The following is a 26234-nucleotide window of genomic DNA, read 5'->3' on the forward strand; positions in this document are numbered from 1 at the left end:
TCCTGCCTCAGCCTCCCAGAGTACCAAGGTTACAGATGTGGCACCACACCCAGCTTCAAATTTTATTTAATTACTTCAATGACTTTACTTCAGGGAGTATGTGTATTTATTTCAATTAGGACTGCTGACCTTGCACAACTGATTAGTGGAATATAATATGACTTTCTACAATAGGAGTCAACGACATTAAATCTATCTATAGACATTGCCCTTAGAACTCAAAAGACATTCTTTTTCATGAATTACAAATATAGACACCCACATTTAAAAATTTTATGATATAATCTTAGAAATCTTTCTTCATAGGTTCCTAAAGACAGTTATAGAGGTTAAAAAGTCTCAAAGTCACAATTTGTTTCCCATATACATTCATGATGGAATAGCCATATACAGAGAGATTTATATAGAAAACAAGTACTCAGATATTCCTTTAAAGCCTCATGCAATCATAAGTGGGGCCTTTGGAATCTGACTGGATTATGCAGGTTTATAGATGACTTGCTGTTCGGAGGTGGCATCTGAGTGGAAGAGGGAGGTCACAGGTATAGCCTGGAAGGGTTTATCTCCCTTCTTGGCTGGCTCCTTGCTTCCTGTCTGCCATGCTATTTCTTCCTTGTTGCTTCACCTCTCTGCCATGTTGTCCCACCTTGGGGCTGGCTGACTATGAATTGAAACTTCTACAAACTTGGGCAAAATAAACCTCTCTTCCTTTAATCTGCAGGTGTCAGGTATTTTGTTTTAGCAATGAGAAAGTGACTGTGACAATGTTACACACAATTACTGAAGTTTATAAAATTATTTAAGTCCTATTTAAACCCTATCACAGTAGAAAAAAACCCTCAAATGTCCTTTGTTCACTCAAGGATATGAACAGAGTTTGGTATCTAACTTGTGAGTCTGGAAAAGTATGGCTAAATTTCTTTTGTTACACATTAATCATGGAAATGGGACATTCACCTGGAAAGACGTCATTTCCTCCTTTAAATAAAAGGCACAATGATACCACCTGCCTCTTCTAAAGTAAACCTTATAAAAGTAAACTTTACCAACAACTGCTCAACTTCTACTGCTACTGAAGAGGAACAACTTCACCAAGTTACCACCCTTTTTTAATTTCTGTAATTGTTTGCCTTTTTACTGATGCATAAATATATTATACATAATTTAAATGTCAACTGTAAAAAGAAAAAAAAAGATGAGGTTCCATTTCAGTCTTGGAATTCTTTCCTGAGGCGCCAAAAGCTGGGGAGTATCACAGCTGGCTATATGGTGCCTAGAGACACCTTAATCAGCCAGGTATGGTGGCACATTCCTGTAGTTCCAGCACTAGGGAGGCTGAGGTAGAAAGATTGCCCTGAGTTTGAGGCCAACTTGGGTTACACAGTCTGATCAAGACCAGCCTAAACTGGGCTGGGGATATAGCTCAGTGTCATAAGCACTTGCCTGCCAAGCGCAAGATCCTGAGTCTGATTCCTGGTACCCCGCACTCTCAAAAAAGATCAGCTTGAACTACAAAGCAAGACCCTGTCTCAACAAAACAAACAAAATCTGCACCAAGAATCATTTTTATTGGGGGGGCGGTTTTTCACAGAATTCTCTGTGAGTTCTTTGTGGCTTAAAATAATCTATGTGGCAGTTTTAAAAAAGGGAATTGTGGGCTAGGGGTGTAGCTCAGTGGTAGACAGTTTGTTCAGCATGCACAAGACCCTGGATTTGATGAACACAATGGGGAGGGGAGGACAGGGCTGAGACCAGGAAGAAAGGGGAAGGGGAAAAAGAGAAGAGGAAGGGGAAAAAGGAAGGAGAAAGACAAGAAGGAAAAGACAGAAAAAGGGAGAAAGGGAAGGAGGGAGAGAGAAATAGATACCCAGATCAAATAAATTTACAAGACATAATTTTAGGAATCTTTCTTCATATAGGCCTTAAAATATCAAAGAGAGGGAGGAAGGGAAGAAGAAAATAATGCTGGGTACAGTGACACATTATCTATAGTCCAAGCTACTTAGAAGAGTAAGGCAGTGAGGCAGCAGGATAGAACAAGCTCAGGAGTTTAAGGTCAGCCTAAGCAACATAGCAAGATCCCAAAGAGGAGGAGGGGTGGAGACAGACAGACAGACAGAGACAAGAGACAGACAGAGACGTAGCAAGATCCCAGAGGAAGAGAGGAAGGTGAGGGGAGGAGGGTGGACAGAGACAGAGCAAGATCCCACAGAGAAGGTAGGGGACAACTGGACAGACACAGGAAGAGTAAGAAGGGAAGAAGGAGGGCAAGAGAGAGCTCTCCACTGTAGAGAACTCAAATCAGGATTTCATATAAATAAACTCATTTCTTTCAGACTAACATATGAGAGGTAGGCCAGGTGGTTTTTTTAAACCTTACATTGGAAGACCTCTTAAAAACAAGAAAAATAGACAATATGATAGAATTTGATAAAGCCATAGTATGGGTTCTGCTTAAAATGACACTTTTCTTGGAAGTTGTATTTAATGTTATTGAAACTAAAGATATTAAACCTATTCAACATAAAGAGCATAAAACAATTTTTTCTCTCTATTTGCTTAGGATGAGACTACTATTAGTTTCCCTTTTGTTCTGCAACAGGCCTCTTTATCAGAGCATAACATAAGCTTAATGTACATATTTTCTCAGGCTCACCTTTAATCCTGTGTTTTAAGGGCTGAACACACAAACTGTAACTGTTTTTGAATAGAAACCTAACTTCACTCTAGGATTTGACACATTGAGGAGTACTAACAAGCACATGTACTTACTAACTTCTCTGTGGTTGAACCACAGATTATACTAAATTCCCATACTTTCTCCCTTGAAAACTAGAACCTGATTGCTTTAGCCAGGTTAATAGTTGCTTACCTTTACATCAGCAATAAGAGCATCTTCATCTTCTATCCCCGTGGGGACACACTTCTTGTGCAGTGGCAGAGACTCCAACTTATCTACAAGGCAGCGAAGGCCTTCAAGCTCAAAATGGGTCAGATGCACTTGCCTGTCCTTTCGGGGGCTACACTGGGGGTCCCACACTTGGCCATTATGGGATCCCCGGCTAGAGTCAGAGGATGAGTCCCCAGACAAAGTTTTCTTCAGACTCGGAAGACTTCGGCAGGTTTTGCCCAGGCCATCATAATCCAGGTTGACCCCATTGGCTACAGGGCTGGTAAGGACAGAACGTCTACTGCTCAAGCGTCGGGGTTCTCGGTCTACCCCTTCCTCATCCCCATTTCCAGACTCTAATCCATTTAACTCCAAATCTACCAACACAAAGAAAAAAATGAAGAAAGACCATGTCACTTGGCCGTGCAATCAACAAGAGATATAGGTGGTATGAGAAGGGGCTTGATTATAAATGATGAAGCGCTCATATTTAAACATCATCTCTCTTTATTCCAACCCATTTGTCCACTGTTGAAAATCATGGTAACAGGCAGATCCTGCAGTAGTAGTACAACTGAGGTAATAATCAACATTGCAAAGAACCCTGTCTTCGTACTAAAAATAAGTTACCCATGAAAGAGGCTATATATTACTTTTAAATTTAAGCTTAAATTTGGGATTATAATTTCATTATCTTCTAAAAGAACAGACAATATTAAGTACATAAAATTAATCTTTGGGCAATTCAAATTCTAGCAATATGGAGAGCAGAACAAAGTGAGTTTTTTTTTGAAAAGGAGAATTTTGATAGTTAACACAATGATAATGTTTACTAGTCCTGCAAAACATCTTTATTATTAACAATTTAAAAAATGCATGATGTTACAAGGAAGTCAGTCATTCCCTTATCCCTCTACTCTGGAATAACAACTGAACAGTGTACTGTATTTTCTTTCCATCTTTTCTTATGTATATGCACATTATGACTGGGAGGGGGGCAACGGGATTGATCTGAAGGGTTCCTTCACACTGAGCTATATCCCCAGTCCTTTCTTATTTTTTGTTTTGAGACAAGGTCTCTAGAAAGTCACTAATTTGTTTGCCCAGGATAGGCTTGAACTCATAATCCTGTTTTTTTTTTTTTTTTTTTTAAAGACAGGGTCTTGCTGTATTAAGTCAAGGTGGCCTAGAACTGACTCATAGTGATCCTTATGCCTCAGCCTCCCTTGTGCTGGGATTACAGGTGCAAACCACCACGCCTGACTCAATTAGATATACTTTAAAACAAGATTGGATCATACTGTATATACAATTCTGTATTTTGGTTTCACATGTTGGGTTAGCTTTTTAAATTTTCAAATAAGAGTACAAACTACAAGAAAAATTTTTTATACAGTAAAAAGAAATGTTAAAGTAAAAGGTATCTTCCTTGGATTGAAGATTCCAAAGAAACCTGTGATCACAGCACACTACAGCATTGGCTTTTCTCCAATATAAGACTTGGAAAAGTCTAAAAATGTATACTGAAACTACCATATCATTCAATGAAACATTTCTCATGATAGATATCGAGGAAATGTTACAGTACAAAAGGTTAAGAGCATAGATTTTAGAGTCTGACCAGTGTAACTGAAGCTGCGGCTTACCCACTTATTAACTGTAAGATTCTGGGCAAGTTTTTAAAATCTTTTTCAACCTTACTGTTCCCATTTGTAAAATGGAGATAATTATATTTATATCACAGGTAGTAATAAAAACTTAACATATATAAACTATCTGGTAAAATGTCTGGACAAGTTTGTGTTGTTTGTTTGAAGCAGGGGCTTGCTATGTTGGGCTAGTTTTGAACTCACTACATGGCTCAGACTGGCCTTGAATGCACCGTAATTCCAGCACTTTGGCAGGCTGAGTCAGAAGCATCATAAGTTTGAGCCCAGGGGCTGGGGATTTAGCTCAGCAGCAAAGCACCTGCCTGGCAAGCGCAAGGTAGTGAGTTCGATTCCTGGTACTGGAAGAAAAGACAAAAAAAACCCCAAAAGACAGGAAAAAAAAACCAAGTTTGAGCCCAGTCTGGGCACTTTAATGATTAAGCAAGACCCTGTCTCAAAATAAATATATGGAAAAAGGGTTAGGGATGTAGGTCAGAGTGAAAGCTCTGGATTCAATCCCCAGTACCACACAAAAAAATTGAAAAACACACACACAAAATAGCAATTTATGTAAGGCAAAACACTCACCCATGCTGAGAGATTCTTTCTGAAATTCCTTAGTTAGGTGGGAACGGTTGGTTATACAGTATACGTAGCGTTCCAACACATACCAACACATCTCGTAGTAGAATGGATAGCGGAACTTATTTGGAACCTACACAGACACAGAATGATGAGCTGGTAACACTTTTCAAGGAAAGACAGACAAAATGAATCACCACAATAATTAACCCAGGAAAAGCCTTGCCAGTCAACCTGCAAGCTCAAGCGGGCATTTAAAACATGAAGCTGAGTCAATCCATCAACTTAGAAAACACTGGCCTTTGGAAAGAACTGCTATAGACAAAAGGTATTTGGGGTGACCAATCAGAACCACCAAGAAGCTGTTTTGTTTCAGTGGGCAAGTACCAACAAGAAATTCTGGGTTTTAGGATAGAGGATAAAATTTTAGAGTTAGATGTAATTCATTTTAGGATAGAGGGTAAAATTTTAGAGTTAGATGTAATTCATTATTATTATTATTATTATTATTATTATTATTATTTGGTTTTTTTGAGACAGGGTCTCACTTTGTAGTGCAGGCTTCCCTTAAACTCACATCAGCTGGGCGTGGTGGCCCAGGCCTGTAATCCCAGCATTAGGGAGGCTGAGGTAGGAGGATCATTGTGAGTTTAAGGCTGGCCTGGGCTACAAAGTGAGCTCAAGGCCAGCCTGAACTGCTGCATAGCAAGATGCTGTCTCAAAAAAGAAAACCCCCACCCCAAACCCAAATAAAAACAAAAAACTTCACATGGATCCTCCTGCTTCAACCTTCCAAGTTGGGACTACAGTCATGTGCCACCACATCTGGTCTGGACACAACATACTTGAAAAAGATCTTTTTACTGCAGAGCAGGAAAGACATGTACTTTTTATAGTCAATCCTAATTAGTTTTTTTTGGTACTGGGAATCAAACTCAGGACCTTGCACTTGCCAGGCAGGTGCTTGTGCTGCTGAGCTATATTCCCGGCCCCTAATTAGCTTTCTAATCCAAAATAGCCAGACCCTGAATTGGGGTCTCTTACATGGCTTTAACAAGCTGGGTGTGGTGGTGCACACCTGTAATTCCAGCACTCGGGAGGATTGCTGCTGTGGGAGTTCAAGGCCCACCTGGACTACAAAGTGAGTTCAAGGCCAGCTTGAACTGCATAGCAAAACCCTATCTCAAAAAGGCAAGAAAAAAAAAAAAAAAAATCACAAAAACACAAAAACCAACTTTAACAAATAGGAGACAGATTTCTCTTCCCTTACTTAAAAGTCATATCAATTTATTTCTGGTAAAGGGGAGGGTGAGTGGCAGGTAAAAATTAAGATGTATTTGGTCCCCCAAATCAAATATAATGCTTCTCCACTAGCCTGACTTCAAAGTGTGTTAACATTTTCTGGGCAGGATGAGACAGTGGGATCACATGAGCCCAGGACTTCAGAGCTGGACTGGGCAACCTGATCTCACAGGTTTTTTTTTACTTGGAACTCATCAGATTGTATTACAAATAGCCATAATACTATACACCTAACTTGCTCATGATATATTTTATATATGCTACCAAATACCACAGTACATACCTAATTTGTAAGAATGAGATGGAATTTATTTGAAGACTTTTTAAAATACTCATTACAGCAGCATGTATCCCTAGGACCAGCTATTCTGGTGCCTGAGGAAGAAGGGAGGATGACCATTTGAGCCCAAGTTTATTTTGTTTTTGTATTTCTTAGTTCTGGAAATTAAGCCTAGGGTCTTCACTCTGAGGTATATCCCCCATCCCCACCACCATTTTGTGAAAGAATTTCACTAAATTGCCTAGGTTGGGCTTGAGCTTGCCTCGGCCTCTTAAGTGTGCTGTGATTATAGGTGTTCAAGCATTTGAAGCCAGCCTGGGTATCATGGCAAGACCCCATACTGAAACTAGAAAAAAAAAACAACAAACCTCATTAAATGAAACTTATGAGGTTTTAAGAGAATAATTTTTTCAACACTCAAGTTTAAATAGTAAGTTTCTACACTAGTAGATAAAAGTAACCAAAACATTGACTTTTTTACAACGTGCTTTATATTTCTTTCATAAAGCATTGTGGTTAAACACACTGCTATTAATATTCCTCAAAATACTCCCCACTTTTCTTCAAATACAGTTATCTCATCATTCTTTCTAAAGCAGTTTTGGAAGTCCTTTTTGTGACTGTCTTTAGTTGCACTGTTATGGCTGCTTTGATGTCCTGCATTCAAAATGTTTACTCATTTTGACTTTGGGGAAGAGCTACAAGTTGCATGGTGCTGGATCTGGTAAATAAGGTCGATGAGGACACACTGTAATGTTTTTATGAGCCTGCCTTTGTGTTGGATGGCACTCAGCAGTAGCATTCACCATATTTTGGATCACACTTTGTAAAGACATTCACAAAAGAGGACTTCCAGAACAGCTTCAGAAAATAGGATGGGAATAAGTGTGGATACTGGAATAAGTGTGTTTGAAGTAAGAGGAAGTATTTTTTGGGGATAGAATTAATAGCAGTATGTTTTTTATTATAATAAATTATAAAATACTCATTGTATACTGTGATTATAGCAAGTATATACAGAAGTCAATGAAATTTTACAGAAATACAGAAAAATTCTTTATTTGAAATAAAAGAATTAAGCCACACTTTAAAAAATATGATTAGATACTGAAAACTGATATTTAGGGCCGGGGATATACTCAGCAGCACAGTGCCTACCTGGCAAGGTAAGGTCCTGAGTTTGATTCTCAGTACGGCGGGGGGGGGGGGGGGTATTTTTGTAATAAAGTTTAGCAATTATATCAAGATTAGCTTCTACCAGTTTAACAATTTACAGGGAATTTTTCACAAGAGAAAGGTGCTCATTTTACTTATTCTACTGAGTATATACTTTCCTTTTCTTCCCTGAAACAAAACAATTAGGCCCGGGATATAGCAGTCCTATTGAGCCACAAAAAAGGGAATGTGAAGCCGGGCATGGTGGTACATGCTTATAATCACTGTAATCACTCGGAGGCTGAAGCACGAGGATCGCGAGTTTAGGCTAGCCTGAACTATACAGCAAGTCCCTGCCCCTCCACCCCAAGAAAGTTTGCCAGGTCTTTTGTTTGGTACCCATGAGGTATAATGATTACATTTTTTTCCTATGTATCTAGAATGGTACCAGTCAGCTATGCAACATCTAGGGAAAATAGAAACTAAGACACATAAGAACTGTAGCACCTAATTCTCTCATGGAACCATGGCTGAGAAAGACGGTGTATGTATTGTTTTGTTTGTTTGTTCATTTCCTTGTGTGTTTTGAGCCACGGTCTCCCTAAGTAGTTCACGCTGACCTTGAACTCACAGCAATCTGCCTGCCTCAGCCTCCTGAATGCTGGTATTCTAGGCAGGCACCACACCTAGTGTTCCAACAGGATTCACACTTAAGTATTAAAGTAAAATGGTTTGAGCGTTAATAATCACACGAAATTATTCCATGAGCATAAAAATGAAAAGCATGGCTTGAGAGATTATTAGACATCCATTTGTGTTCTTACGAAAATTCAAGGTATCAAGAACTTCAAATAATTGATGTCTCTAAAACCAAGTAAGTTAACTTTCCCAAAATTTTTATTTTTCTTCATATTCCCAATATGAGAATGTAACTTTTTTTTTTGTCTTTTTGAGACAGGGTCTCGCTATGCAGTTCAGGCTGGCCTTGAGCTCACTTTGTAGCCCAGGCTGGTCTCAAACTTACAATGATCCTCCTGCTTCAGCCTCCTGAGTGCTGGGATTACAGGCATGCGCCACCATGCCCGGCATGAACATAACATTTTAAGCCAAAGAAAAAGTAAAGTTTTGATAAACTATCCATGAATCTCGTGTAACATCTCTCCTAAATGGGATAAACCTCTACACCTATAACTTTTATAAAATTACTTACCCGTGTCCGATCTTCAATGTTGTATATCTTTAATTGCATGGGGATATTGAAGCTATGCAAAAAATTGCCTCCAAACACTAATGTGTCGGTAGGAGTATATACAGCATGAATCCAGCCTGGAAGAAAAGGAAGTGGAGGTAGGAGATGAAAACATACATTGTAGTATGGCGTTCTCAGAGTAACAGCACAAAGCTCCAAGATCACATTCTCATTCTGTTTCTCCATGGTTGGTCAAGTTACTTAATCTCTCTTTTTTTGGGTGGGGATTACTGGGAATTGAACTCAAGACCTCTTGTGCCACTAAGCTATATGTCTGGCCCAAGCCCTTAAAGCTTCAATTTCCTCTATAAAATCAGGATAAATTATACTTTACCTGGTTGATGGTGAGCATTAAATAAGAAAATGCCTGTAAGTTTTTGTTTTTAGAGACAAGATTTTGCTACGTTGCCCAGGCTGGTTTCAAACTCATGTGCTCAAGTGATCCTCCCACCTCAGCCTCCTAAATAGCTAGGACTGTAGGTATACGATAGACCATCACACCTATCATGAGAAAGAGAGAGAGTGTATGTGTGTGCGTGCGTGTGTGTGTGTGTGTCTGTCTGTCTATTCTGCTGGGAATCAAACCCAGGGCCTTGCTCATGCTATACAAATGCTCTATCACTGAGCTACATCCCCAGTCCAAGAAATTTTTAATAACTAAGCCAGGTAATCCCAGCACTGTGGGAGGCTGAGGCAAAATCACAAGTTCAAACTCAGGGTGGGCAACTTACTGACTTAGCAAGACTCTTGTCTTGAAATAAAATGTTTAAAAAGTGCTGAGCACATAGCTCAGTGTTAAGGCCCTGGGGTCAATCTCCAATATCTCAAAAAAGAAAAATATTTCACCAAAGCAGTATCTAGCAGGTAAATACTTAGAATTCTCAAACAAGGCTGTAACTTCAAAAATCTGTGCCTTTATAAGCACTTATTTTAGAAGTAATGATTTGATCAAGAATACTGCTGATTTAGTGGCACTCTGGCCTTCGCAGCTATTCCTACAAGATGAGGTAATTCAGAAGTGGGACCACCTGCAGATCAGGTCATCTCTGAAGGGGTTCTGAATTACTGAGGCTAATGTGGGGCTCAACTGTGTGGGTCTTCTAAAGAGCCTCCAGTGGCAATTCCTTCCTTCTTCCTTCCTTCCTTTCCTTTCCCTTCTTCTTTCCTTCCTTCCTTTCTTCCTTCCTTCCTTCTTTCTTTCCTTCCACCTTCCTTGTCTCCCTCCCTCCCTTCCTCCATCTGTACTAGGAAGCAAACTCAGGGCCTTGCACTTGCCAGGCAGGCGCTTTGCTGCTGAACTGTATCCCCAGCCCTCCAGTAGCAATTCTGACATACCCTTAATGTTAAATCACTGTCTTTACAAGTTATTTTTAATATACCTTCTTAGCATCTACTCCATAATGACAGGAAAGGGCACCATTATTTGTTGTGCACTTTAGTAACATAACCACACTTGGAGGTAATCCATTTTCTTTCAAGAAAACCAAGTGACCAAGGTGAACAACTCACTTTCTCCATCTTGCTTACCTGAGGGAATGACGAAGGTATAGCCCTGCTTGAGCTCAATGCGTTGGCAATCTGACACCCGGTCACCCAGAAAGATGTCTCCCTGTTTCCCTGACAGCAGCCAATTCTCGTACAGCTCCAGGTTGTGGGCTGTAGGGGGGATGAGCCAGAAGACCTGTGAGTTAAAAAACTTTAGTCTGTTAACAGCCATTGACATGACCCAGTCGTTTCCCTCAACTGAAACAGGTACCAAGTTAAAAGACTACCAAGTAGAAGATAGGCAAACAGTTCTCCCGTTTTATACAATTTGGCTATCTGGGAAACTCAAGAGGATCCAAGGAAGCAGATCTTTCTTGTCATTTACTTCATCAAACCAAACAGCATCAGGACTTCCCTGGAGTATGACTACAGAACCCAAACCCATTCAGGACTCAGAGTGAAAAGGGGCATTTGGCTTATTAACTAAGCAGTTCTTTATAAATGTGTGGCTGGGGGACTGGGGATTTAGCTCAGCGGCAAAGCGCCTGCCTGGCAAGTGCAAGGTCATGAGTTCAGTTCCTGGTACCGGAGAAAAAACCAAAAAAAAAAAAAAATGTGTGGCTGTCTGGCCTTAGAGACCTAAGTAACAACTATTTAAGGATAGTATCTTCAAGAGACTGGCCTAGGGTTGCTTTGTTCCAAGGTAGTAACTAAGACCAAGAGGACAAAACTTAAGGTATCACTTATGTGGATCTAAAGTAAACAAAATGACTATGAGATTTGGAGGTATAATTGTTCTAGAGCAGTAACTTACACTTTTTTAAAAAAAAGCAGTATCTATTTTCATTCTAATTCTACTTTTGCTCATAAATGAATTTACTTCTAATGGGGGGGAGGCTAACTACAAACCTCTGATATTATAAACCTCTGTTTTTCCATTCTCACACAGAAATCAGAAATACTCTAACAAGCTGAAATGGAATTCTTTAGGAGTGAAGGTGTTCTTTCAAAATCTATTTACACCCTCAGAAAGGACCTAAACATTTCTTTGGCTACATTTCTAACCAATGCCTCCATATTTGGATTTTATGATTTGGATCTTAGTTTGCTGACTTCACTGTGAATCCATCTAAAATGTGTTCTCCCTTCTATTACATTATTATACTTACAAGTACAGAAATTGTTTTCCTCCTAAAATCACCTTTTTGGCTTCACTTGGGGAAACTAGAAACAAGACTGTTTATATTACCTATTACACTGCCAATCTTGGTGTAGTGATAATGGACTAGATAAATACTCAAATACCTACTGCACACTAGATATGAAGGTCAACTCAAATCTACAATTCTCTCCAGATACAAATTGGTACAATTTCCTAACAGATTTATTTCAGGGAATACTAAGTAACTTCAGATTCCAATTCTTACCACAACATGACCGTACCTTTCCCCCTTGGTGGATATGATACCAAACAGAGGTACCACCAAAGTCCACGTGAAAGTCAGTATAGCAGCCTCGAACACTCATTAGACAGTACCTGACACCCCCCAAAAGAAAAAAAGCAGCATTAGCATACTGATGGAAAAAGAAGACCTACTCATTAAAATGCCACATTCTCCCCTATGTACTCCCCTTCTACCTTCCTTCCATCTAATCATTTCTAGTCGCTGGAAGGGCTGCAATTTCAAGTTAACATATTGCCAGAGAATATAGTTTTTTCTTTAACCAATGGATCATGTGCTACACATAGTATGTAGTACTCCAATATACATTCTCCTTCTTTTGGACCGGTAAAATCTACTAAGAATTTAAATTATTCTTCTTTTCTTTTTCTTTTAGTACCTTAGTACACAGCAAATCCCAAAGTGGAGGAACTATTCCCTGCTATCACTTTGGCTCCGCCAGAGCGTACAGAAAAAACAAAGTAAATCACTTACTTCTGCACTTTAGGGTACTGCATTTCCAAGATGGCATTTGTTGATTCAGTCTGACTTTCCTTCAAATGCCTTGGCCACATGTTGTCTACCCAGTCAATGAAATCCACCTTTAAAAAGGAGGAAACATTTAAGTTCTAAGGGAATGGTTAGGATTAAAGAGAATTTTTTTTTTTTAAAAAAGAGAATTTTAAAGTCAAGAAAAATAGAATTCCTACACCTGTAATCCCAGCACTTGGGAGGTTGAGGCATGATGATTGTTTCAAGTTCAAGGTTAGTCTGAATTATATAGCAAGATTCTGTCTCAGAAAGAAAAACAGAATCCTTTTAAATATGCACCAAAAGATAATGCTGTTATAAGTAAATTAGAAATACCTATTGGTGAACCTTAGGGTCATGAAGTAAACATTCTAGACATAAGTATTAAATCAGAATAGACTAATAGTTCCATTAATCTGACTACTTTAAAAAGTAGTCAGACTCATCAAAATGGAGTCATTAAATGACACACAGGAGTGGCCAACCAAGATTCTCTGCTACGTCAATACTGGTCTAATTTGCTTTGTTTTTTTGACCCATAAAAGATGCTGTCCGGAAGGTACCTGTAAACTCACTGAAAGATACACCATTGTTTGAAAAGCTAAGATATTTAAAGTTAAGAAATGGAGGAGAGGACAGGGGAGGGGAGAGGAGGGAAGGAAGGAAAGGAAGGAAGAAAAAGTAAGAAAAGAAATCCAATATAGATTTGCAGCCTTGTGTGGGGAATATGCCACAGACACTAGTAGGTTAGGAATCAAAACTGCCAGGTCTGTCATATTTTAAAAACTCATGTGAGGCCCTAGAACTCATCCATAGAAAGCTAAAGTAATTAACGCGTAGGGACATGCTTAAGATAAAATTATGGTGGTGCATGCCTGTAACCCCAGCACTCAGGAGGCTGAGGCAGGAAGATTGTTGCAAGTTTGAGACCAGCCTGGGCTACAAAGTGAGCTCAAGGCCAGCCGGAACTGCATAGTGAGACCCTGTCTCATAAAGACAAAAAAATAAATAAAATAAAATTCTGTTAAAATACTTGAACTAATGTCATCACAATTTTGGAGCCTATTTTAAATAATATTTGCTGAAAAAAATGAGATATGAAAACAATATGAACTTATTTTAACACTTTCTAGAGAACTGCCTACATTCAAGCATACAATCCCAAGAAATAGCCCTAGGTAGGTAAAGCATGAGAATCAAACCACCGTGGATTCAACACAGTGCTGATACCGCAAATATTTCACTTATGACTATGAAAAATTATATATCTGATAAGCTTTATAACAAGTACATATTTGATCACCTGTTTACCTTACAGTTTACCTAGACAAACAAAAATTGTACACAATGATAGGAGGCAGATGTCCAGTTAAAATCCAGACGTTGCTGGAAGGAGACTATTTAAAAGAGGCTCATCAATGACATGGAAAAAACAAGCAAGATGAGGGGCAACTATGAGAACTCTATAGTAAAGATTCAGCAGCTTCAACCAAGAACCTACAGATACCTTTCTTTTTTTCAAACAAAACCTATTTTTTGTTTCTTAAATGTAATGGCCAGCATCTCCCACCTCCTTGTACTGTCATTATGTGTTTGTTCAGTATACTATAAATTCTCATCTCTGGATGGAGAGGGCAAAGGTTGGAATGTTTCACTATCTTTTTTTTTAAAATCAAGTGTTTATTCTGAGACTCACCTGCAGCAAGTCTGTTATTTGCCATTCTTTATTTGGTATTATTAAGTATCTTTTGACTACAGAGAGAATTTATGGACACATGCTTTTACTTTCCTTTTAAGTTAATGCTTAGCCTTTGAATAGCCCTTGCTAAATACCTGGATCCATAAGAGAGTAAGTCTTTAGCTGGGCGTGGTGGTGTACATCTATAATCCCAACATTTGGGAGGCTGAGGCAGGAGGATCACTGAGTTTGAGGCCAGTCTGGGCTACACAGTGAGTTCAAGGCCAGCCTGAACTAGATAGTGAGACCCTGTCTCGAAAAAAAACAAAAAACAACAAAAAAACAGAGTCTCTAGTGAGGATAATCACCAGTTTCAAACTGTTCTATACCAAAAGTAGGATCATTCGGGAAAGATGTCCGTTATCTAGAACTTGATTTATTCATATGGTATGCAAAAATAACTCATAGCCTTCAATTAACTAATCTTCCCATCACCAAAAGCATACTATATATTGTGTTTGTTGCTTTGCGGGAGGGGGCAGGGCTTCATCTAGGGCTCTTATCATTAAGTTATACCCTCACAGTCCATTTGTTGCCATTTTCTTTTTAAATAACCCTCAGTTACTACTGGAATGACAGTAACAAATGAACATTTTCTTATGCTAGCTCTTACAATGGGCATTTAAAAGTTGCCCACCTTACCTTTCTATAGCTACTTTTACATGTTACTCCTTCTGCCTGCAATTCTCATCTTCCTCTCTTTTACTTATTATTTCCTTTACAATGAGCTTAGGGATGACTTCCTCCCAAGTGCTTCCCTAATTCTCTTCTAGTTTAGGTAAGGTTGGTTCTTCCTGTGTGCTCCCACAATATTCTGTACTTGCCCCCCTTTCTGTTTTTTTTTTTTTTCAGTGTTTGGATCAAACCTAGAGCCTGTGCATGCTAGGTAAGTGCTCTATCACTGGACTATACCTCCAGACTCTGTAAAGCATTTACTGTATTATTATAGTTTATATAAGTAACTATTTTCTCATCTTTTCTTCCCAAGAGTCTCTAAAGCATGCTTACAGGACAAGAATGATCCTATTTCTTGCTGTACCTCCACCACTAGTGCAGTTCTTAGTATGCAGGCATTTGATGAACTAATAAACTTTGCATATAGTAAAGATCATAGGGAATAAGAGATTATGTAGGGCTGGGGATGTAGCTCAGTAGAAGACTGGTTGCCTAGTATACTCAAGGTCCTGGGTTTGATCCCTAGCAGTTCATAGAAAGAAAAAGAGAAAGAAAAAAGAAAAAAAGCTTATGTAGCTCTGGCTTTAGGAGATACCATAGGAAATGCTCTGTATACTGACTGTGCTAGTACTTTCTTGAATAAGTTAGTTTATCAAAACTCATTGAAAAGTACATTTAAGATGGACACGCACTTTATGTCAACTTGACTTCAACAAAATGGGTTTTTAAGAGCATTATTGGGCCAGGGATATAGCTCAGTGGCAGAAGCGCCTGCCTGGCAAGTGTAAGGTCCTGAGTTCAATTCCTGGTACCAAAAAATAAAAATAAAAATAAAAATAAAAGAGCATTATTGAGATACACTGGAAAAGAGTAGAGTAAATGAAGGGATATACTATGTATCAATAGAAAAAGCATATTATTCCTTATATAGCAAGGTCATAAGCTGCTTGTCATTTCATTCCTTAAATTCATGTTTTAGGTCCCTGAAAGATACTGTGTACCGTGACCTGTGCCCTCTAGAAGTGTTATAATTCTAAATCTTAATAATGGCAAAATATGACCCAGGTCAAGTTTTGTATTTATAGCAATCATATTAAGTTAAAATTCTAGAACTATTAAAGAAATACATTTATAAACAATGTTATTATAATTTTTTCATTCCCTCTCTTACAGTTATTCAGTGGACCGTGTCTGGCCACTAAATAGGCTAGGTAAGATGAGCATGATGGTGCATGCCTATAAACCCAGTACTCGGGAGCCTGAAGTAGGGTAACTGTCTTGACTTCAACAATAGGCTGGGCTATATAATGAGACCCTGTCTCAAAAAACAAAACCAAAACCAAAAAAGAAGGCTAGGTAGACAGACAGAAAGTAGCTCAGTGGTACAGTGTTTCTTTAGCAGGCACAAAGTCCTAGCTTTGATTCCTAGTAGTGGGAGGAGAAAAAAAATTAAAGTTTAACTACTACATCTCTATATTTTCATATGATGAAATAATGACAACGAATGCAGAAAGGATTTTTATCATTCTGGTATGAAAAGAAAGGGTTTTTTTTGGTCTTTTTGAGACAGGGTCTCATTATGCAGTTCAAGCTGGCCCCGACCTCAGTTTGTACCCAGGTCTGCCTCAAACTCACAGCAACCCTACTACCTTAGCCTCCTGAGGGCTGGGATTACAGACGTGCACCATCACACCTAGCCAAAAGAAGCTTCTCTTAATGAGAAATCTTGCTTTTAGTTGTATATCTTTAGTAACAAGGAGAACAATTTACACTGTTTCTTCGGATGACAGTGAAATAATGAGAATATTTCCTGCTTTTGTCTATATGTGTCAACATACTAATGAATGCAACTTATTAATAACATGTGTATATATATAGAGGGATATCATAAACCATTATCACATTTCAACTTTGAACTACATTTTTTTTCACATTTCAATTTTGGAGTCAAAGGGTATAATTAATTTCAATGTAGATAGGCTAAAACATTGAGATTTTTACTTTCATAAAATGACTAGAACATTTCAAGATCTGCTATACTAGATAAAATACTGGACTCAAGTGAGTTTTTATTAGTCTTTGAGACAAGGTCTCACTGTCCAGACTAGCTCCAGACTGGCCTCAAACTCCTGGGCTCAAATGATCTTCCTGCTTCTTTTTTCCTACGTAGCTGAAACTACAAGTGTGTGCCACTATACATGGCTTCCCATGAGCTCTAAGTCAGAAATAAGTGAAAACAGAGGAAAAGCTCCAGAAATGATTAAGTACATTCCAAAAGTGAAATAAATTCCCCTAAGGGAAAGAAATGTTCTCAATATTGTGTAGCTAGCCAATATTTTGAGCCAAGAGATGAGTTAAATAAAAATCTGCCTTCAGGAGAGCTAAAGATAAAAAACTAACAACTCTTTTAACATGGGTTGCCAATCTATTACTACTAATAGGATCCAGTCACCCACTCTGTCTCTTCTTTTTTTGAAACAGAGTCTTGCTACGTAGTTCAGGTTAGCCTTGCCCTCATTATGTAGCTTTAGGCTGGCCTCGAACTCCTGACAACCTCCTGTTTCTTCCTCCTGAGTGCTGTGATTACAGGCATACACCAACAAACCTGGCAGTAACTATCTCTTAAAAACGCTCACCCGGCTCTAAACCAGTTTTCTCCTAAGCTTTTCAGCAAGTGTTAACCTATATAGAACAAAAATTTCTTAAGTATACTTCCCATCAATAATTATGAGCAAATTTTAGGATTTCTTTCTATCATACGGCAAAGGTCAAAGTTCCTAAATGAACTTATTGGTGATGCAAATCAGAATGATCTTGTCTTGTCCTATACAAAATTACTTTGGAAAATGGAGACCCTGCTAAATATAAAAGTTAATTCTATCTAATAGTCTTTTTCACTTATTTTTTTTTTTTTTTGGTTTTCTTCCGGTACTGGGAATCGAACTCATAACCTTGTGCTTGCCAGGCAGGTGCTGTGCCGTTGAGCTAAATCCCCAGCTCCTAGTCTTCTTCATTTAGTTTTATCTTAATATATGCAAAAAACTGTAAATTCTCCTAGTAAAAAAACAATACTTCTACTGACAACAACATGGAGAAAATAACCAAACTAACCGTTGAAGGCCTCTGTACCATGTTCTCCAGCCTGGTGTGGCTAAACTCTAGGCTGATGACATTATATAGTTTCTCTCGCTCTTCCTCTGGAGTCTCATAGTAGCGTGTCCACTGTGCCATGGTCATTTCAATGCCTTTCTGTGTATTCACATCCATAACGTCCACCATCCGACGACTCCCTGCCATGAAACATGCACTGATCATTTCTCCTGAGCCACTAGGACCCTTAAATATATTAAGAATATAAAACACAAGTGAAAGGAAACAAACTATCCTTTCTTATTTAGGATATTCAATGGCAGACAGAGAACTCTCACTTGAGATGATTAACGTAATGAAATCACAAAGAATGGGAAAGACAACAGGTAAGATTAAAATAACTTCCCTATGGCATGTTTACTACACTGTCAGGTGTTGAATCTTTTGGGGGTTTTGCTTTAATTTTTGAAACAGGGTCTTCCTATGTAGTTCAAGTTGTCCTTGAGCTCACCATGTCACCTAGGCTGGCCTCGAATTCACTGTAATCCTCCTGCCTCAGCCTCCCAAGTGCTCGGATTATAGGGATGCGCCACCATGCCCAGCTTGAATCGTTTATTAAATATCTCACTTAATCCTGGTAATTGTAGGCGCTAAGGGATAATGTCCATTTCATAAATGAAAAAATGGATGCCAGGTAACTTGTAAGACAAAGTAGGGCAAAACCCCAGGCAATCTAATTCCAATCAATGCTCAAACCTACTGAGTTATACTATGTTGATGCATGCCTGAATAATGACCTCAGGGCTGGGGATACAGCTGAGTGGCATAAACGCCTGCCTGGCAAGCGCAAGGTCCTCAGTTCAATTCCTAGTAGTAAAAAAAGAAAGAGTAATGACCTCATCTACCCTTCCAGTTTCAATAAAGAACCCACTTGCAGTGGGTATCATTCTGAATTTGTCCATTCTTCAGTGTAACAGAATTTTCCCATACCTGATAATTATTCATCCACAAATATTTTCACTGTGATAAAGACACCATGATAGACACAAAGGTCTTCATGAAATTTTCCATAACTATGACAACTACAACAAAATGTAGCATGCCCCAAGAGTTAAACTGAATATATCAGGCAGAGAAAACAGTACTGGAACCAAAAAGAACTAAGTTTAAACATCAGCACCAGTACTACTTGGGCAAATTACATAACCTCTCAATCTGAATACCTTTTGAGAGTTAAAGTCACTCTGTGGCCCACTGTGAGGACTTAGCCAAGGAAGTAAAATGTTAGTATAAAGTATGTGCTGAATTAAATAGTAGTTAAAAACAAAAGAAAAATTATGTATTTTTACCATACTGATCAGAAAAGGCTTTAGGAAAACAAATGGAAGGATAAACAGAATTCAAATAAAAGAATATTGAACAGGGACAATTCCAAGCAGAGGCAATAAAATAAGACAAGCTATGGCAAGGCAGCACAGCAAAATTATTTTTAAAAATGATCATAAAAAGGAGAAAGAAAAAAAAAAGGAGAAGAAAGGCTGGGTGTGGTGGCACAGCCTATAAACCCAGCACTCGGGAGGCTAAGGCAGGAGGCTTCCTGCGAATTCAAAGCCAGACTGGGCTACAAAGTGAGTTGAAGGCCAACCTGAGCTGCATAGTGAAACCCTGTCTCAAAAAGACCAAAAAAAAAAAAAAAAGGGGGGGAAATAACTACTATGTATGTGGGCTGCTAATAGATACCTACTATATACGTGGCCTGGCTGGTTATACCAGGTAGTAAGTATTCAAGGCTAGTCCCCTGCATTCAAAAAGCTAACAGTCTAGTAAGGGACAAGAGATAACAAAAATATGGTACGACTAAAGCAGATAGGGAAGGTATACTGAAAATATGAATGAAAATGTAAGGCAATCAACTAAATAAATTCACTCTTAATGATACGGGGGAAAAAGTGAATGCCAAATCAAAGCTGTTATGAGATAATCACTTCATATTCAACTAGCATGGCCATAATCTTAAAAATGGAAAGTAACAAGTGCTGTCAAGGATGGAGAAAAACTGGAACACTTGCATATTGCTGGTGAAAGTGCCAAATATTACAGCCATATGGAAAAGTTTGGCAGTTCTCCAATAAATTAAACAAAGAATAACCATATAATCCAATAATTCTATTTCTAGGTATATATCCAAAAGAACTGAAGAGGTGTTCAAACGAAAGTGTATAAATGAATATTCACAACAGCTCTATTTGTAGTAGTTAAAAGGTAGAAGTAGCTCAAACGTCTATCACCAAATGAGTAAACACAATGTGGGCAAACGCATATAATAAAATAGCTACAAAATGGAATTAAGTACTAATACAAACTACAGAACACATAATCCGGGTCAGCGATATAGTTCAGTGGTACAAGGACAAGGTCCTGAGTTTGATTCCCAGTACCAAAAAAAAAAAAAAAAAAGAGCTTTCAGTAACAGAATGGATAATCCTTAACAAAAGGCTATGTGAAAGAAGTTATACACAAACTAGACAAATCCACAGAAGTGTAAAGCACATCAGTAGTTGTCAGAAAGTAAGAAGAAGACAGAATGACTGTTTAATAGGTATGGAGTTTTGGTGTGGCATGATGAGAAAGCTCGGAAAGCAGATAGCGGTGATGGCTGCAGACTGTGAATACACTAAAGGCCACTAAACAACATACTTTAAAAAGTGTGGTTATAATGATAAGCTTTGTTATATATATTTAACTACAATTTAAAAAATTAAGCATAAAAATGAATGCTTTATTTCAAGAATGTAGTACAAAACAAAAGCAAAGTTTCTCTTTCCAATGCCACCAGAGAAAGAACTCTGTGTATGCCAGAGCTTTTAAAGATGATAATCATAGTAATAGCTAATAGTTAGTGAAAACATTATTTGCCAGACACTGTTACAAACACATCACATTTTAGTAACTTGTCCAAGGTTACAAGGGTAATAATTAGTGGAGCTGGCATTTGAACCCAAGTGGTTTTGCTCCAGGGTCCATACTCACAACCAACATGTCATGTAAGTTTACATGATAATTTTCTTTTGAGACGTAAACAGACATGGGAAAAGTAACATTCTACTTTAGGGTGAATAGAAATGTATTAGCAAAAGTTCATGTACTGATAATGGATTATTGTAGTATTTTATTCACTGCATTTTGACAATCACTAGTTAGCCAAGAAACAAAAGAAAATCTGTACTTCAAAAGTCTGAACACAGCCAGGTGTGTTGGCACATGCCTATAATCCCAGCACTAGGGAGGCAGAGGTGGAAGGACTGCCACCAGTTCAAGGCCAGCCTGGACTACTTAGTGAGCTCAAGGCCAGCCTGAACTACATAGCGAGACCCTGTCTTAAAAAAAAAAGGCCTACTGGATTATATGGGTTTTTTTGTGTGTGGAACAATTATACTGTTTTCCACAGTGGCTGTATGATTTTACATTCCTATCAACAATGCCCAAGGGTTTCAATTGCTCCAAATCCTCACCAATACTTGTTAATTTCCTGGGCCTTTTTTTGATAGCACCCATTCTGACTGAAGCAATGTGGTACCACACTGCACATTTTGTTATGGATTGAACTCAGGGCTTTGTGGATGCTAAGCAGCATTCTACCACTGAGTTACACTTCAGTCCTTCACTGAACAGCAGTTTAATTTGCATTTCCCTAATGATCAGTAATGTTAAACATCCTTCCATATGCTTATTGGTCACTTGTGAATCTTCTTTGGAGAAACATCTGTTCATTTCCTTGCTCATTTTTGAGTTTTTTTTAAAATTGTTGAGTCCTAGCTCTCAATATAATCTAGAAATGAATCCCTTATTAGATACATTATTTGCATATTTTCTCCTATAAGTTGTTTTTACTGTTAACAATGTCTTCATGTATAAATGTCTGATTTTTTAGTTGTTTTTTTTTTTTGTTTTTCTTCCGGTACCAGGAATTGAACTCATGACCTTGCACTTGCCAGGCAGGCGCTGTGCCGCTGAGCTAAATCCCCAGCCCTAGGTTCAACTTTTTCATTGCCTTTTTATCTCTCTCTTTTTTTTTTTGAGAAAGAGTCTCATTATGAAGCTCAGGGTGACTCTGAACTCATAGCAAATCCTTCTGCCTCCACCTTCCAAATGCTGGGTCTACAGATGTGTACTACCATGCCCAGCCACCAGTTTATCTGATGTTTTATCCAAGAATTCACTGCCAAAACCAATAGCATGAGGCCTCTGTCCTATTTTCTTCCAAGAGTTTTATAGTTTTTAAAGTCTCACATTTAGGTCTTTAATACATTTTTAGTTACTTTTTGCATATGCTAGGTAGAAGTCCAACTTCATTTTTTGGCACTTAAATATCTAGTTTATCAGTATCATTTGGAAAGACTGTCCTTCCCTTCCACTGAATGGCTTTGGTACCTTTGTTTAGAATCATTTGGCCATACATGAGCATTTATTTCCAGGCTAATAGAAAGCCAGGAAGTAAATGCTCATATATGGTATAATTTCCATTTCAGGTAATTTGTTGTTGTGTACACAAATGCAACTGGTATATTCTTTGTATACCACCACTTTACAGAATTTATTTCTTCTTTAAGTTTTTTTTGGTGGGATCTTTGGCATTTTCTAGGTATGAAGTAATTTTATCTGGGAATAGAAATAATTTTCCTTCTTCTTTTCTAATTTTAATGCCTCTTGTTTCTTTTCCTGCCTAACTGCTCAGGTTAGAACTCCCCTTTACTGGTACTGTGTTGAACAGAAGTAGCAAAAGTACACATCCCTATGTTTCATCAGAAAGGAAAAGGTTTCTGATCTCTTACCACTCAGTATGTTTGCTGTAGATTTTTCATATACTGGTTTTAATTGTGGGGAAGTTTCCTTCTATTTCTAGTCTGTTAAGTTTTTTTTTTTTTCTGTTTGTGTTTTTTGTCTTTTTGAGACAGGATCTCACTATGGAGTTCAGGCTGGTCTTGAACTCACTTTGTAGTCCAGGCTGACCTTGAATGTGCAACGATCCTCCTGCCTCAGCCTCCTGAGTGCTAGGATTACAGGTGTGCACCACCACGCCTGGTGAGCTTTTCTTTTTAATAAAAAATTGCATATTCTCAAAAGCCTTTTCTGAAGCAACTAAGATGATCATGTGCCCTACTTCTGTTAATGTGGTGCTATTACACTGATTAATTTTCATTATTGTTGAACTATCCTTGCTTTCCACAAATAAATTCCAACTGGTCAGGGTATATAATTCTTTTAATATGTTGCTGAATTGAATTTATAGGGGGATTTTTGCATCATGATTTTTGCATCAGATTTTTGCATCATTTTTGCATCATGACAGACTTTGGCCTGTGGTTTTCTTGTACTATTTTTCTCTGGCTTTGGTATCAAGGTAATGATATCTTTACAGAATGAGTTTACAAGTATTTCCCCTTTAATTCTTTGGGAAAGTTTGAGAAGGACTGGCACAAATGTTCAGTAGAATTCACCAGAGTAGTCAGGCCCAGGTTTTTCTTTGTTGGGAAAATTCTGAATACTGGTTTAATCTGACTACTACTTATACATTTATTCAGATTTTTTTTTCCTTTGTGACTTAGTCTTGATATGTTTTCTGTTTTCTAAGAATTTGTCAACTTCATTTACATTAGTTTACTGGTAAACAACTGTGAATGGTACTCTCAAAGTCTTTTTTATTTTTTCTCTTTTAAAAACTTTTTCATTTTGTTTTCTTTTTATTTCTTTAGAATTGGTGGTAGTGTCTTTTCATTTCTGATTTTGGTAATCCCCCACCCCTCACTGGTCCAAATAGCTAAAGGTTTGTCAATTTTGTTAATCTTTTCAAAGAACCAAATTTTTGCCAGCTGTGGTGGTAGACACTTATAATTTGAACTGCTTAATACTCAGAGGAGGCTGAACCAGGAGGATAAGGTAAGTTCAAACCCAGCCTGTGCAACTTAGTGAGACCCTGCCTCAAAACAAAGTTTTTTTTTAAAAAAATGGGGAGGATACAGTTCAGTGGTTGAGCACTTCCTTAGCATTTGTGATACCCTAAAGTGAATTTCGAGTGGGAAGAAAGAGGACCACCAACTTTTGGTTTCAATTTCTATCAGTTTTTCTGTACTTTTACTTCATTTATCTCTGCTCTAACCTTTACTATATACATACATATATGTGTGTGTGACACACATACATACACAGAATGGGGAGAATGGGAAGTCCAATATCAAGGTGCTGCCATTTTGCTGCATCATTATATGACAGGAGGCAAGAGGGTAAAAGACAGGGCTGGGGATTTAGCTCAGCGGCACAGCACCTGCCTAGCAAGCCAAGGTCCTGAGTTTGATTCCTGATACCGGAAAAAAACCAAAAAACAAACCAACAAAAAACAACCAAAAAGAGGGTAAAAGAGAAGAGGGAGCTGAACTTGCCTTGTCCCCTTTTATAAATGGGGCATGTGAGCAGAGCTGTCATGAACTAATCATCTCTTAAAAACTGGTAGTATAAACCAGGTGTGGCGGCACACACATGCAATCCCAGCACTCCGGAGGCTGAAGAAGTGGGATTGCCATGAATTCAGAGCCAGCCCGGGCTACATAGTGAGTTCAACACCAGCCTGGACTACACAGCAAGACCTTGTCTCAAAAAGCCAAAAACCAAACAAACAAAACTGAACAAAACAAAAAAACTGTTAGAAAAAAAAATAGATAATAGGAAGAAAAGAAGGGAAGGTGTGGGGGGATGCAACAGTAGATGGGCACAGTGGCACACATCTGTGATCCCAGCGCTCAGGAGAGACTGAGACAGGAAGATCCCAGCAAATTCAAGGCCAACCTGGACTACATAGTGAGTTGCCAGACTACCCTAAACTACATATTGAGACTGTTTCAAAACCAGCAACAACAAAATGCAGCTGGGGAGAGAGGGAAAGGAAGGAGACATAAAAAGGATTAAGATGTGTTATGTATATGTGAGAAGTCCTCATGATGAATGTAATTACTATGTACTGCAAATACAGACTAATAAAAAAAAAATTGTTAGAATGGTGACTATATAAAGAGGCTTTTTATCACTGTGGCAGAACACTCCCCCCAAAATAAATTTAAAGGACAAAATATTTATTTTGGCTCAGAGTTTCATAAGTTTCATCCCACATCATCTGTTCCATTGCTTTAGGCCAGTAGTAACATCACGACCAATAATCATGGGACAGGAAAGCTACCTGTATCTGCCTTGGAATACTCCTAGTGAATTTTTAATTAATGTACTTCTCAGCTTCAAAATTTCTTTTTGGCTTCTTTTTAGGTTTTCTCTCTTTACTGATCATAAATTTTGACAACGCATAAATTCCTTTTTCCTGAATTTTCTATATCTTCCGTTAATTCTTTGAGTATCTTTAATAGTTTTTCTAGTCTTTCTTTTTTTGTTGTTCTAAAAATATCTAAAGTCTTTCTTAGATTAGCAATCAGGTCTTTTTCAGGGACAGTTTCTGTTAATTTACTTTTGTCTTTTGAAATGGGTCATACTTCCCTGTTGAAAATTGGACATCTAAATATAGTAATGTGGTAACACTTGGAATCAGACTCTTCCCTTTTCCTAGGGTTTGGTATGTATTTGCCACTGCTTTCCAGGACTTTTTTTTTTTTTTTTTTTTTTTTGGGGTACAGGGTTTCACTACATAGCCCAGGTTGGCCTGAAACTCCCTGTGATTCTCCTGCCTTAGCCTCTTGATGCTGGGATTATGTCTGGCCTTGTTTGTTTTTAATTACTGTAGGTTGTCTCTGTGCCATAGAGCAACCTGAGGTGTAAACATAAGATATTTTCATGTCTTTTCTGAGCCTGCACCTTTCCCTGGGCATGTGTGGTCACTTTCCAGTTTTTCCCACATAGGCAGTTGCTTTTGAACAACCTAGTCTTTAATGTCTGGCTTCCAAGTAGAAAAATGAAAAGGACTAGAAAAAGGGTCCTTTATAATACCCCGGAAGCTGGGCGTGGTAGCACATGCCCGTAATCCCAGCACTCGAGAGGCTGACACAGGAGGATCGTTGTGAGTTCGAGACCAGCCTGGCCTACAAAGTGAGCTCAAGACCAGCCTGAACTACATAGGAAGACCTGTCTAAAAAGAAAAAAGAGGGGCTGGGGATTTAGCTCAGCGGCAAA

The 26234-nt window shown here is 38.3% G+C and overlaps 1 protein-coding gene across 2 annotated transcripts in view; it reads right to left on the minus strand.

Annotated features, from left to right (window-relative positions):
* The window catches only part of Kdm2a (lysine (K)-specific demethylase 2A), a gene marked incomplete at its 5' end in the record, with an annotated part of 106921 nt that overhangs the window by 21786 nt on the left and 58901 nt on the right, over window positions 1-26234 (minus strand). For both annotated transcript variants that reach the window (XM_005384357.2, XM_005384358.2), the window contains 7 exon segments: window positions 2873-3267; window positions 5128-5254; window positions 9069-9184; window positions 10635-10788; window positions 12036-12129; window positions 12530-12636; window positions 18090-18268. In XM_005384357.2, the coding sequence (XP_005384414.1) occupies window positions 2873-3267; window positions 5128-5254; window positions 9069-9184; window positions 10635-10788; window positions 12036-12129; window positions 12530-12636; window positions 18090-18268 (1172 nt within the window).

The sequence above is a fragment of the Chinchilla lanigera genome, unplaced genomic scaffold (genome assembly GCF_000276665.1).
Source record: "Chinchilla lanigera isolate Chin_1 unplaced genomic scaffold, ChiLan1.0 scaffold00021, whole genome shotgun sequence".
In the NCBI taxonomy this organism is placed as follows: Eukaryota; Metazoa; Chordata; class Mammalia; order Rodentia; family Chinchillidae; genus Chinchilla; species Chinchilla lanigera.